Source organism: Epinephelus fuscoguttatus, linkage group LG5 (genome assembly GCF_011397635.1).
Source record: "Epinephelus fuscoguttatus linkage group LG5, E.fuscoguttatus.final_Chr_v1".
Taxonomy (NCBI): domain Eukaryota; kingdom Metazoa; phylum Chordata; class Actinopteri; order Perciformes; family Serranidae; genus Epinephelus; species Epinephelus fuscoguttatus.
In genome coordinates this window covers 27548988-27564390 of record NC_064756.1, presented here as the reverse complement: position 1 = coordinate 27564390, position 15403 = coordinate 27548988, and the positions used below count along the sequence as shown (strand labels likewise).

The 15403-nt window shown below is 41.6% G+C and overlaps 1 protein-coding gene across 5 annotated transcripts in view; it reads left to right on the top strand.

Moving 5' to 3' along the window:
• cadm1b (cell adhesion molecule 1b) overlaps nucleotides 1–15403 on the top strand; it is a 185649-nt gene that overhangs the window by 117054 nt on the left and 53192 nt on the right. For 3 of the 5 annotated variants that reach the window (XM_049577136.1, XM_049577134.1, XM_049577137.1), the window contains exon 2: nucleotides 13038–13058. The exons of the other annotated variants lie outside the window; for them this stretch is intronic. In XM_049577136.1, the coding sequence (XP_049433093.1) occupies nucleotides 13038–13058 (21 nt within the window). The remainder of the gene's footprint in view (nucleotides 1–13037; nucleotides 13059–15403) is intronic. 5 annotated transcript variants of the gene reach the window in all.

Sequence of the window (15403 nt, the reverse complement as noted above, 5' to 3'; positions counted from 1 at the left end):
CAAATATACTGGATCATGTTGAAAGGTAGGCACTGAACGTAATCTAGACTTTTGCAGATTTATCCAATATTGACTCCCTTGTCCCTCCCGGTGTCGAGATTTGATTGCTGTGAGGACTACAAAATGAAATTCCATTAACCTCCATTGTGCAGAGGACTTGTCTTTGTAATTTGGTTGAACTGAGACTGCTGAAAACAAAATTTCAGTTCCTCCTACTGGCATCTTATTTTCCTATTTTTTTTGGTTATTCGTCCTCGCAGTTACAGCAACAGTTTTCACAACTGCTTAATTGCTGCGATCTGGAGATGTCGCAACACTTCTCGACACAGCTGTACAACAAAGGTCAAGTACAGCGAGCGATGCTGGTCATGCGAGCTGCGTGGGAGAGGGGAGAAAATACCTAAATCAACACCAAATCAATCCAGCTTTTTAAAAGAAAGTCGCATTAAAAACTTACAGATACAGTTACAGGTACAGTTCTCTCACTGAAGGAAAGACTGACATTCACCTTCCACAGCTGACCCTGACCATATGTAGTTTCCATGTCTTCCTGTTTGTGTACATATTTTCTCAGCAGGTTGTAGGATATCTTCTGTAAAAGCCCTATGTCAAACAAATTAACTTGGAAAAGCTTGTTTGCTTTTGACTCACGACTTCTAGACATGTTCTGCCTTTGATCACAGGGGTTTCTGCTTGTTTCCTCCCACACTCAACAAACATACAATCATGGGGAGTGGAGACTAAATTGCCCGTTGGTACGAATGTGAATGTGGACCCTGGCAAGCCTCGCAGTCACTGAGGCTAATTGGAATCCAAATATAGAATAATAAACCTGCGTGTTGCCCACACTACTGGTCCTCATTGTTATACATCCTCAGGGACGAGTTTGAATGCCGGCACCAGTCAGGCTCATAGCTGCGCTGCTTTTTTTCCCCGATGTGTTTGAGTTTGCGTGTGTGTTTCTGGCCTGTCAGTGCGGCGCATCAGCAGTCGTAACAGGCGGTCCCTGTGGAGGGCAGACTGACAGGTAGGTAATGATCAAAGAGGCCGTTTCCTGTGTTTCATGTTGGGCTCAGAGAGAGACACATCTGTACTGCCGGTTCCTCTTCTTTTTCATGGGCTCTGGTTGCAGATAGCACTCACTCACTCATCTCTCTTTCATGCACACACATGTGCATGCATATGCGTGTGAGCACAAACTTTAGTCATTTTGAGACTCCTCACATTAACAGCCACTAACACATCTCTCAGATTCAGCCTCACTCTCCCCTGTGCCGCACTCCCCCCTTTTCTAATAAATCGCTGAACTCTTGCCGCCCGCACGCCGACTCTCAGTCATCTCAAACTGTCATCTGAACTGTATCGCACATCCATAAAATATTAACCTGAAGGGGAAACACAGGCAAAGCCACCCAGTCTGTCTCCAATTTGACCCCCCCCCCCGCCTCCCTCCCCAAGTAAGCAGGACTATCTCTCTGACTCAGGTGCCAGGCCACTCACAGATATCTTACCCTCAATCTTGTGTCCACAGTTGCCAGTGGCTGCGCGGACGAGTTTGTACCCGGCTCTGCTCTGTTCAGCCTGCCAGTTTCTGTTTAATCAATTGGAGCAATTCAGATTGTATTTGAGAAAGGCCAAATCTCATCTCAGGTTGGGTGTTGTTGGAAATGAAGTGCATCCTTGAGGATGGATGTAAAAACAGCTTCACTTTATCTGGAAGATTAAAACTTCAGGGTCACGGTAATCTGTCTTAATGAAACTGTCAAGTAATCCGAGAATCTGTAAACTGCGTGGGGGTGTGTGTGTCACGCCGGCGTTTTCAGGCACTCACTTGTGTGCATGCGTGTGTTTTAGCTGACTGAATTTATACATGATTTTTAAATTACTGATTGGCAGACTAGAGGGTTATGTGATTGCAATGAGAGGTAAATTAACTAGCAATTAACCAATGTTAAGGTAATTACGTAGCCAATCAAATAAAACTACTCAAAGCAGGTAGGGGAAGCATGAAGAGCTCATTTAATCATCTATAAGAACTACTCCTTTATGCGCTCTTAGGTTTGATCTCTTAGCCCTCTTAATTTTGCAGTGGCAGAGAGTTTTTTTTTTTTTTTTTTTTTTTTAAATTTAATTTGTACAGGAGTCTCTGTTTATTTGCATGATTCCCACCTTCGTACCAACGGCCTTGGCATGGCAAGACTGAATAGGCCTTTTCTTTACACAGACTTTAAACATTAACTGAACTCTTCCCTCACACCTGAATGTACAAATGTACTCTTCAATGAAGCATGCTGGAAAAATATTGTGGCTGTTAAAGAAGAAACAAATCTTCTGAATAGACTTGAAAATAGGTCATGCAGATGCAGAACTGTGCTTAATTGCACAAGCAAGTAAGACAACTGCCCAAATGCTTCACATTACAACTCACAGCACCTTAATATTCAGTTTCTTGACGTTGGAGAAATCTCCTTACTCCTCACTCCCTGACAGTATCGTGTATATTCTTTATCAGTGTCTTCAAGCTGCTCATTGAAGCTATACCTTGTTTACACTCGGTGAAATGGCTGCAGTGTTCCATCAGCTGGAAATATTCTACATATCTTGTGCATCATTTCATATACACGCTAAAAATAAATAAATTCAGCCTGACACATTTGGTGTCTGTGGAAACTTTGGGATCTTCTCTAGAATTTGAAATTAAGTTTTAACAATGTTTGGCTGCTCAGTGTGGGTTTGTATTGGCTGTCCTGACTATGGTGGGACAGTGGGATTGAAGAATATCCCACATATATATCTGGCTCTACTTCTTTTCAATGTATGTTTTCCAGAGTTAAAAATTGTGGCAAAAATCTCCCTCGCAAGATGGACTGGACTCTGTGCTGGGATAATGACTTGCAGTTTGTATTGAACCTTCATTTTTCCTTGGTGCCTCAAAATGGTTTGCTAATGACGCTTGTAGACTTTCAATACGTTCATTATGGGGCTTCAAATATCATGATATTTTTTTTATAGGTATTTGGTCAAAAATAGCTTAATATCCATATCGGTATTGCTATGATACTGTAGGGTTGACTCTTGGTGCCTTCACAAAATACCTACACAGTGGGGTTTTTTATAGATAATGACAGTAATGTTGATTTAACGTGAGTCAAGGCAAATAATACAACGGAACAGTCTGGTATGTTTAAACAATTACAGCACTTTACTGGAATTCAACCTTTAAAACCAGGAAAGGCACAAAATCTAATACAACCTCTAACATTATAACACAATATCAATACAATATCAATATGTTGCACAGCTCTAGTTCATTGTATGTTATAATGTGTCTTATAAAGTCTTGATTGCAATCGGTGTCAGACTGTGTAATATGATTTACAATCTATATGAATATGTAATGAATTGTAGTGCTTGAGGACAATGTAATTAGGAAACAAAAAACAGATACACGCCTGGAAAATCCTCAGAAGAAGAGGAGAACCGGGACACTCGTTTTGGCAGCAGCACAAGAACAGAAATAATATAGATAAATACAGAATGTAGAAAATAGATAACAAGAGGTATGTAAAACTAAGATAAGAGTAGAAGTTAAAATAGAACAACACATCCTCACACAGTAGTTTGTGTGATATACATTGATGTAGCACCCTCACAAATGGCATCGTCATGTTAGGTAATTAACATAAGGTCATGTAGGTTAGGCTGACACAAGTAAAGTTATTTAGGTTAGATTTAGGATAAGAAACATGGTGTTGATGTGCCTTACAATAAGTCAAAGTTTGCTTGGTTTTACATGCTCATAAACACTGGTCTCCTGGGGGAGAGTCCTGTGTTGTTTGACCTGTCCCGGGACTTTCCTTCTTTACTCCTGTCAGCACAGCGGTCACATTATCGCAGCCTTTCTGATTACGTGGGTTATACACAAATTACTGACTCCTGATTACGTGGGTAACATGCGAATTGTGGTGCATTACTTTTCATAGGTGTACGTACAGTGCATGAGAACAGCCTGGGGAGAAACTATGTAAGAGCAATTAATAAAATTACAAGGTAAAGATGACAGGGGTGTGATATGATTAGTCGCAGCAAAGTCAGCAAGTCTAGTACTGTATGTAAACAGTGAACACCAGACTAATGTATTATAATAAGTGATGATACTAGTGTTTGTCTGCAACTGCAAACTGTTTTAAAGCGTTAAGAGTTAAAAGATTTAAGTCCATTTTTATTTATATTTACCTAAAGCTGCAATGGGACTGTTGCCTACTGTAACACGTCCAGACTCCGTCTTCCTTTCCGAGAGAGGGCTTGTCAATTAACACTAGTGAACTCGAGGCTGACCCTTTTTTTACACACCCGCGGCTGGCAGCTGATCCCGCTGAAAACCAACCGAATCTCTGTAAAGAGGGGGAGGGATGTGTAGCTGGCAAGCATGGAAAGCTTCAAATGATTGATAGCCATTTGTTTTGCCTGCTTAATACAACATAAACTCTCCAGCGATTCATCACCAGAGTGAGGGTTTTCCACGGTGCCTCTGCAAAGCCCACTAAAAATAATTCATTTTCTGCGAGCTACGAGCCAGGCACTAATGTTAAATATTCATGCGGGTCCAGTCTAAATGATGTGGCCATTGGCACACAGTTAGAGCACACTCTGCGGAAGGGAGGAAATGTCAAGCTGTGAATAAATGAAAGCAGTGAAGCCGTATATTACCCTGCCATTGTGAATTTACTATAGTTGCCATTTTGTACGGCCACTTCAAATAGATCTCTTTTATAATCAATACACTCAGTAAAACATGGAGCATATTGCCACGTTGGCAATAATCTGGCCTCATTGTGTTTGCTCATCCTTTATTCACTGTTTGTGTTTGTTGCCTAATTTGTGCCTCATGAATGTTAACAGAGGTGCTATTTCTGTTGTAGGAGTCGGCGTGTTCAGTGAAACAGACTATCAAAGCGACTAAGTTGACTCTCTTCAAAGATGTCGATGCACTGCAAGCGCCTCTTGTCACACGAGATCAATATGGCTTGTGCCTATGCAGCTGTTACGGTTTGATTCGTATTGACTGCCACATCAGTCAACCGCATTCGTTTCTGAGACGTTTTCACAGTGTGCCTGTGCTGATACAGAGAAGATGTTGTCATGGTTGCACATAAATTGTTTTTTTTTTGAGACGTTATAGGTCATCTTCTGCCATGATATCAGTAAGCACAGTGGAGGGAAAGGGCAAAATATAATAGAACGTACTGGGTTGAGTATCCATTTAGAGGAGAACTCAAATAGAGAGCATAATGTCCGCTGTGCATCATTTGGGTGGAATGGGGAATGTTAAATGGCCTCATATTGACAGACACACTCTACCAGTATTCATTTTTATCACGCACACATATGCGTCCGCCGCTCACATTCACACACACATTTCCTCCTGCAGTCTCTGACTAATGAGGCCTAGGGCTGGAGATGGTTCCATCAAGGAACTTCCCCCTCTTTCTCTCACTCTAACACACACACACACACACACACACACACACACGCACTCGCTCGCTCTCTCCTCTCTCAAACATGCACCTGATTGATAGCAGTGATTTGACTGAGAAAAGGGAAATGGGAAATTGAAAAATGGTGGAAGAAGATTGGAAACAACGCGCTGATTATAAACTCTGTGAGGAAACAAAAGGCCTTCCCTCTGCCTTTTTTCTTAGCATGGAGGTAGCAGGTGTGTGTCTGACAGGTGCCTGATTGAGGCGCACAAAAGACATTACAACTGCAAACAAATGGACGTGTTTAGCGTCCCCGGATGCAGTTAACGTTTTGGGCTGATAGATGTGATTATGAGTATATGAGCAGAGGCAGCCAGAGAATGGGCACAGGTGTTAGGCAGAGTGGAGCAGAAAAGGAGGCATGTTATTGTTGTGATGATAATAATCCATCTATACAATTAATGGTATGTCATCGCCAAGGTCATCAGCCTTGGGGGATGTTTTTAATATGTCTCATATTGTAATAATAGAGCCTCTCTCTGCTGGAGACAGATACACAGGAGGCGTGGGACCACACAGATTTATCATCATGAGGGAAAAAAAAAAAGGAGAACAACAATCATTGCGTTCTAAATTCACTGATTTACAAAATAACCTCAATTACCTCGATGCCATCGCCATTTATTTTGGTCTTTTTATGTTTATGTTCTCGTGTTTCAGGATAATAAACAATGGTACTTTCATAACAGTGAGAATAAATTAGTCGCTACCTCCTTGTGAAACAGCTTTGTGTATTCCATAAATGAGGGAGCGTCTTGGCCGAGGCCCCAGTGGTTTAATATTCTCTGAGAGCTTCCAGACAGTGAGTGGTGGTGCAGCAGCTGTCTCTTGACCCTGCCGGACCCCCACTTACCCCTCTGACCACCTCCTTTCCACCAGGCAGGCTGTGGCGATGACAAGCCTGTCAGAAGCTTCTCCTAATGTCCTAATTACCCCTCACACACACACACACACACACACACACACACACACACACACACACAGTGCAGATGTATGCACATTCATAGTGAGTAAGCAGATATGCTGGCAGACAGGCTAGAAAGCACACACACATTGCCTCTGTGAACATTGCTCATGTGAGCTTTCCTGGCAAGAGACCATACTATAGGTGAGGCATTACAGCGTCTCCAGAATAGCAAAAATCCCTCCCTCAAGACTCTTTGGAGGCTTTGATTCGAATCGTTCTGCGTGCGTTTTGATCCGGGCAGGGCTGCGTGTTGAATCAGAGCTTTGGTTTCTCTCCTGTGGTAACAAACGCAGCACTCCTGCCGCAACTTTTCTCTCTGACAAAAAAAAAAAAAAAAGAAAAAAAAAACTGAGACTGGGGCTGAAAAGAGGCTTCGCAGCAGTGCCTGCCGCCTCTGAGGAGAAAAACACAAAAAGATGCCGCGTCACCCGAAATAGACAATCCGAATGAGATGTGATGTGTCACTTTGCCAGAGGTTAAGCTTTGCCTCGGCTTTAAGCAAGAATCTCTCTCTGCTGCATTGGTTTTTGGGTGCAGTGCACACTGCCGCTGCTGCACTTAAGTCCATGCTCAGTCAACCAGTCTTGTTAACATAACAGAGTGAATGATTGTGCCTCGTAGGAAAAAGGAAATCATTGTACCTCCCAGCGAATGCAGTTGGTTGGTGATTTATAGACCTCTGAAGTTACTGCATTTGTCACAATCAGCATGACTTAATAGTGTGTTACTATAATGCTCTTCCTGCCTCATATTATGTTGATTTGAGACATCCTGCCTCGTAGAATGGTCTTGTTTTATTATGCCAAATTACCTTTTGATAGATGTGTCACCGTGATATTAAGCAACCTCAGTCTTTTTTTGTTCTGCTTTTTATTTATTTGATTATTTATTTGTGCATTTTGATGCCGTTTTATTTGTGTAACAGGGAGAGCTCTGTGTCTGTCATGTGAGGCTGTGTGGAACAGCAGCCTGGCATCTACAGTAGTCAGAAATGTGTAAGCGCTCTCTTTTTTCTTGACACGGCTGTGAAAGCCGAATGCTACCTGAGTTGTCATTAAAGCGGCTGGTTGCTGTTTGCAGCTTCTTTGTGTGTGTGTGTGTGTCTGTGTGTCAACTGCGGAGACATTTTCATGTGTGTTGTGAGTGACAGGACCCAGTCACACACACCAATGAGATTACACACCTTTTTATTTTGTTTTCAAAGACACCGCTGAAGCTGAAATGTCTTAATTTTAGCCTTTTATTCATGACAACACGCATCTATTGTTATTTATGCGCTATTGTAGATGCCCATAGCTCTTGACTAAGAGGAGGCAGGGCACCAAATTCAATATATCTGCTTTTTATCTGCCAGCGTTTCTGAAGGATTATCCCTTAATCTCTAAGTAAAAGCTGTCTTCAGCTACATGTGTCCTCCTGGCTTTCCATGAGTACAGCACAAACATTCAGGCCATAGATTGGACATTTACAAAGCATATCCCATTAACAGTGAGCAATTAACCACCACGGTGGGGATACTAGCAGAATCTCTTTATTACAGTTTATCGTGCAGGAACATGCTTTGCATCTCCTGTAAGCCAACCTGATTAATATGTTTCAGTTGACTCTGGGGAGAATTAATCGGAGTATTCCCAGTGGCGTTTGCAGGTGAGCATTTTCTGATATCTCACTGACAGGTTGGGCTGGATTAAGCTGTACCTGGGAGCTGATAATAATAAAAGAAGCAGGTCAGGTCTGTGAATAAACCACAACTAAATTACTGAATAATGCACAAAGCTGCAGTTTTGTACAGGATAAGAAAACAAGCCATTACAGGCATAAACACATCATCTGTTAGGGTAAATGCCTCCACTCGTAAGCATGGAACTTAATTACTTACCTTGAAAATAGTAGTCTGAAAAAACTCAAGGTCCACTTATGTATGTAGCTTTTTCCATTGACAACTTTTTGGATTTGCATGAATGGATGGTGTTTTCACATAGAAAGCATTTGTTTCAATAATTGCAGAATTGTAACCTGCACCCATAGCTGTATTTTTTGTATAATATATTCCAACTCAAGTATTAAGTAGTAACTGTGGACGCTTCAATGAAACAAATAGATCGTCCCCGTGTTCTGTGATAGTGTGCCAACTATTGAGTCCTTTGGAAAGTGCAGACCAGATTTTACTGCATGTGTTGTACCCCAATGATATGACACATTATACAACAGTTAGTTCTGGCCCTGCAATCTGATTGGTCGAGAGACAGTAAAACCGTGATGATATTGGAGTACAACATCACGGTTAGTTCACTATGTATGTATCACTCCGCCTCACAGCTGATTGCAATCAACAATCAAATCAAAACTGACGGTTAGTGTCAGTTAGCTCAGCAGTTGCGTTGTAGGCTAATTAATTCATCCACTGTCAAACAGCCAAAAATATGGATTTATTTCCTAAAATAAGTTTTGAATTGAACTATGAATGGTCATCAGAGGAAGATGAGGGAGAGGAGAAGCTGAATCCATCTGAGCACACATCCAGGTTTGTCAGTGTTTCATCAGCGGAGCTCAATGACTTGGAGAAAAGCAACATACTGTCAGATCAGAAGGCAGAGTCGGCTGTGCCTGTGAAGCGACAGTCCACCATGCAGTCACCACAGACTTATTTCACCGGCTGCACAATTAATGGAAACGTGCAGATAAATGTGTATAAAAAGTAAGTGCCTGGTGCACCATGTCTGCGTTACATAGCAACGGTGACAGCGGAGTCCTGAGGGAACTATTTTTGTTGGCGGAAGACAAATAAAATGCTTAAATTATCTATTTTGTCCTCATTTTTCAACATTTCTTAATCAGCCTTGCTTATTTAACTGTTGAACTGTTGTATAAAAGCAATATCACACTCGAGCTCGTGATGTTGTACTGTGATATCGTCACGGCTGTGATTCGGTCGTAGGCACGAGGCCGCAGGCCTACAGTACAACATCACGAGCTCGAGTGTGATATTGCTTAAATATGATGCAGTGAGTACTTGTCTTTTTAACCTCCTTGATTGGCTGAAAGTGAAGTCATCCCAACTCAAGGTCAACCTATTACCTTTTTACGGAGCTTTAAACCATATGAGTTTGGGAGTTAGGACTGCAACAAATAATCATTTCTATTCTCAATTAAGGAGGATTGTTTTCTCAGTAAAGTGTGAGGTCTATAAAAGGTCAGACAAAAGTGAAAAAAGCCAATCAAAAATGTTTTTAAGGCTGAAGTCACATTTAACGATTGTCCATCAAACAGTCCAGAACCCAAAGGTATTCAGTTTGCTGTCGCAGAAGACAAGGAAAACCAGGAAACAGTTAATCTGGAAGCTGAAATGAAGTGACTTTAAGGATTAATTGGATATCAGAATTGTCTAACCACTGATTAACAATTGAGTCATTTCAGCTCTAGTATGGAGTTTGCTCAGTTGTTGTAAAAATGGATATGCTGAAATGTAATCATTGCATCTATGGGCGTAAATTCTGCAGCGGGGGTAAGGGGACATGCCCCCCTCAATATTTAAAACAGGTTCATTTGTCCTCTCCAATAAAAAGATGAAAGTAGCAGAAGACTTTTATATTTGACAAAATTAAATACATTTACATTGTAAACTGATGCAGAAAATGCACAAATTGGTGCATAACAAATTCACCAAAATGCCTGAAATTAAGTGTTTGACGCTCAAAGTTTTCTGTCAGAGGAACCCCAAACTGCCTGTTTCATATCGCTGAAACAAAACCTTCACCCTTGATGTCATCTGCTGATGAAGACTGAGTTTTGTAGTTGAAAGCTTTGGGAAAATCTATTAGGCGGACCCTGAATTAGGATTCTTTTGTCACATCTCCAATAAGTAAAAGGCATTTACACAGTAAATCTGCAGATAATATATGCATTATTTAATATAGGTTTGAAAACGAACATGCCCGACAGCAAAGACTTGCGTGAGGTGTCAACCACTTTTTTTATTTTTCTTCTTCTTCTTTTTTGCGGGGACAGCCGAAACGCTTTGATCGGTTTCTTTTGTGAAAATCCTGACCTTAAAAGTCGTCTGTGTTTATTGGGTCCACTCTGCAGGAGCTCGCTTCTCCATGCGATTTCCTTGAAGAGAAAAAGTTTGAAGCCCACCTCTGATCCCTCTAATTAAATGAAAACACAGTGGGCTACACACAGTAAGACAGCATTGCGCCGCACATGCACACACACAAAGGTAACCAATGTGGATCTCTATGGGGAGCTACACAGAGTTCCAGCATCCAACTCTGTTATGTTCTCTTATGCAGTGCGATCACACACTAGGCTGACATGCAACACGCTGCAGATCATGAGCATAAATAAGCAAGGGAATGTTTTACCTGAAAGGAAGAACATTAATTCAAAGGCATCACACTAGTACTGAGAAGAAATGTTGCCTCATTAGTGTTACCCCACTGCTTTTACTGAGCAGCAGCGATAGAGAGAGAGAGAGAGAGAGAGAGGGGCTATGTGCCACTCTTACCACACAGACAGCCAGTCTCCTGAGATCTTAGTTTGCCTCAGTGACTTAAAAAAAATAGTGCAGATTATTATGGATTTGTTGGCCTGGCAATGGGTTGAACAGCATGAACGCCAGAGCACGCGGAGACTCGTGTCTTATAGAAAACATATGCAGTGCAAGAATACGGCCTGTCAGATGTTGACAACAAGCGTGTTTCCAGCAGGAAATGTAACATCAGTGTAGGTGGAAAACGGGAATTGTTCCACTTTTCTGTTTTCGAACACAACGCTCCGGATGAAAAGGAGAAGAGGTGAGGAGACAAGGACAGACATTATTTGGAGGATGGTTGGCCTGCCTGCTCTCATCCGCCGTGATTGACAGATTGGTGCAACGGCTGCACTCGCACGAATGCCATCACACGCATTTCCCCAGAAATCTGTCTATCAGCACTGTCTAAGCAGAGCGACAGCCATGACATCTAATCACAGGCGAGCTGGCACCTCATAACTTCTACCTAATGTGCTGCAGGTACAGAGGAGAGAAGGGGGAGCACGGCACAACGCTATTTATAGCCCCTTCAGAGGCCACCAGCAGGAAGTGGATCATACTGAAGGGTTAGGGAAGGTGTCACGGCACTATATCACAAGTCTCTCTGTTTAGATATAGGTCTCTGCTGACAAGATTAAACATTGAGATGCCCCGGTATCAGGGTGATACATTTTTCTGGGTTACACTCTTGTAACATAAAACGAGGGCAGATATACTACACATACAAGATGATAATGAGTCATTTACATAATGTTGCTACAACATTATAATTACCTGGCAATTAAAACAGCTCAAAAGCCTCATTATGGGCTGTCCTGAGGGCTGCTTGGACTGGGACGCATACGGTGTGCTCATTCAAGCTCGAGTTTGAGTCTGGCGATCAACCTCATGGCCTCTTTTTGTTGAAATCACTTTCAGCTGAGGCAGAATTGCCCCAGAAGCCTCATTGTGCTGAATTATCGCATAATAAAGATGAAGTTTTTGACTGACACTTGAAGTTTCTAAAGAAGAAGAGGCTTAAGACGTGCGAGATATTGCAGCAGTCTCCTGGACAATGTTCAAAATTTGTTTCCCATCGTGTGTGATTTGTCACTCACACGTCTTTTGTCCTGCGGGAATTGCTGACACGTTGAAAATGCACAAAGGAGTATAACAAGGACATGTGTCATACCTTACACCCTTATTACGCCGGCAATGACAAGCGAGACAAGCAGTCACTTCGACACACTGTACACTCGGCACTGAAGCCCACATTGCTCACAGCCAGAGTAAAGAAGCTCCAAAGTGTGTGTGAAATGTCAATATAATAAAAAGATGGTGTGTGAAATATAAAAATGTACATATGGATGTGCAGCAGAGGGCAGGCAGGGAGGTGTGTGTGTGTGATAGAGAGGGAGAGAGGGGATTTGAGGGGGTTGTTTATGAATAGCAGACAATGAATGATGGAAGCTCTCCCGAGGGTGCAGGCCCTGAGCACTGCTGCAGGGACTTGGGAACACGCCAGTCTCCCATGCCCTGTGAGATGCCAGTTTGGGTGGGCACCGTTCCGAATGGGTGCTCTCTTCTCCAGGATACACCGCAGGGTCCTGGGGGAGCGCCTCCAGGCAGTGGCTGCTCCACAGCGGGTCTGGCTGGAATCTCAATCAGGGACACGAGGGGAGAGAAAACAAAGTCCACATATTCCCTCTGTTCCTCCATATTAATATACTGCTGGATGAAGAGGGAGAAATGGCTCATTATGTCAGGGATTATACACACCTGTGGAAAAACAGAATGACTGGATTGTAAAAAATATAATGCCTTTTTTGTATTTCTCTTAATTGGTAGAAAATTACACAAATAGCATATGGAGCCTGAATTTAATGAATTTCCACAGCCTTATTTATCACTTGTGAATAAGTTTCCTACCACTGGAATATGGCTGTCTGCTTGCATCCTGTCTGCTCACAACCTGTCTGTTTTCTCTCTCTTCTGCTCTCGTCCTGCGCTGCAACAGGAGCTGCTGAAACCGTGACAGGTACTCTTTCTTTTTTGCTACCTGCTGTTCATTTGGAAGTGCTTGCTTCTGTCTGTGTCTGTTGATTGGCTGTCCGTCGCAGTCTGTTCATCTGTGTATATTTACATGAATGGATGGTTGTGTTGGTGTTTTCTTTTTCAGGAGAGGAAGGAGAGAAAGCCACGCGCTCACAATGCACATCCGCTGTTTTTATTCTTAATTCTCGAATCAACATTTCGCCACATGTAATGGCAGATTTCAATTTGTTTCCAGACCACTTGGTTGCCACTTAAGTTGGTTTGTTTTTATTAGCTTTTCACTGAGTTCTGCGCTATGCTAGGAGGTGCACTTTACCAATGTAATTATACCAAACACAACTGGCTATAACAATCACTCTTAATGAAAACGGGACGTTTGTACAGCCGTGTGCAGCTCTGTGATCTGTACTTAAGCACAGCTATGTTTTGAGCTAAATGCTAACATGCTCACAATGATACTAACATGCAGATGTGTATCAGGTGTGACACTTACCATGTTCCCCATCTTAGCTTAGCATGTTAGCATACAAACATTAAACATAACTACAATTTGGTAATAAACAGTGTTAGTTGAATGAACATACAGAAATATAGAGTCTATATTTTCCATGCAGTACTTGTAAACACTACATTCAAACAGCACTTGTTATATGCAGCATACCATACTATATAGCATGCCAAGAAAATATTTAGAGTGTCCCAGTACAGAGTATGTCAAATGCAGTATGCCAAAAATACCAGGATGTTCTACTACATCCAGTCAAATTTTGCAGTACGCAAGCCAGCATGCTTTTCTGGCTATTCTGACCCACAATCCTCTGCGCGGCGGATGATATGCCACATGGACTGAGCCGCAAACTAATGACAGCTTGAGCTGAGCTGAGCTGTCAATGAGGTAGAAATGATAGGAATATTGATAGTTCAAGTGAACAGAATTATCATAAATATTACAAACAACAATAGGACATAACCATGAAAATAACACTGATAGAGAACTGCAGATGTAATTTCACTGTTGCAAATATGATATGTTCCAATCTACAATACGTGCAGTTCTAACTTTAAAGTTAAACTACATATATTGCAAAGTCACAACAGCAGAGTTCTAAAGGTTGATCTTTGTCTCTGGAGAACTTGGTTTGATCTGGAAAGGTAATGGATATAAAAGCAAGAGGGTCAAAGTTCAGGGCGTAATTTTATGACAAAGTAGTGTGTCCCCATTGTGTGCATACAACATGCAACAGTACGTACTTTTTAAGGGCCACTGTAGTACCTACTAAAAGTTAAAAGACAAACTATGCAATCCAGAATGCACCCTTCATCCTCTCCAGGATCGTAAAGTTGTGAATCGTATGGCTGACTCCTCCTTTCTCTCAATGCCTAGCTGCAAACTAACACCTCAGCTCTTTATGTCATTTTCTGTCTAACATGGTGTGAGGTTACTGTAAAGTATTGACACTAATTATCTGGTTTTAGGTGGTATTAGGAAAGCCAAATTGGGGCCAAAGAAAGAAAAAGAAAATTTACACACTGCAAGTGTTGGTACCACTTTCTAATTAATGATCAGTGCTACAACTAAAGCTGTGATTTCTGCATCCCAAGGACACTTTAAAGCACCGCTCTAAAATATTTTTATTTTATTACATTAGTCAGGAATAAATGTGGGCAAGAAACATGGGATTTTTCTTAATGTAATCAAGTAAAACATTTAAAAGGGAGCGTTTGTTGTTCGTCCTTGGAAACCGAATACAAATTTCCAAAAAGTCACCTAATGTGAAGGGGTTTATAAATTGTAGGTAATTCATTATAATGGTTAATAAATGATTTACTGTCTTTTATAGATCAGTTAAAGGTCACCAATAGGACTATAATGGGTTGTCAGGTTGTGAAAATCTCACTGGCTGGTGAACACGGCTTAAAACTGATCTATAAAGCTTTAGTAAATGATTCAGCTAGGATTTGTAAACCCCTTATAATGGATGCCCCTTTAAAAAGTGGCACTCAATCATAACAGTGTATCAGTGATTTCATTCATATCAGAAAAATGACACACACACCTTTTTATATTTCAGTTGTTGATTTTTTCAGGTTGAACAGTTTTATTTTCAAGCTGTCTCATCATTATACAATCGGCTCCACTGAGATTTTAAGAGAGCTCGGCTTTGGTAGAAAAAAATAAAATAAAAAGATGGTCAAATTAGTGGGTATGAAATTTTTGAAACCTTCCCATGCAAAGGGTCTGGGAGAAATGGCACAGCGCTAATTATACCCTGAGACAGAAGCCTTCTTACTTGTGAACATCCTTAAAACAGCATTTCATCATGAGGA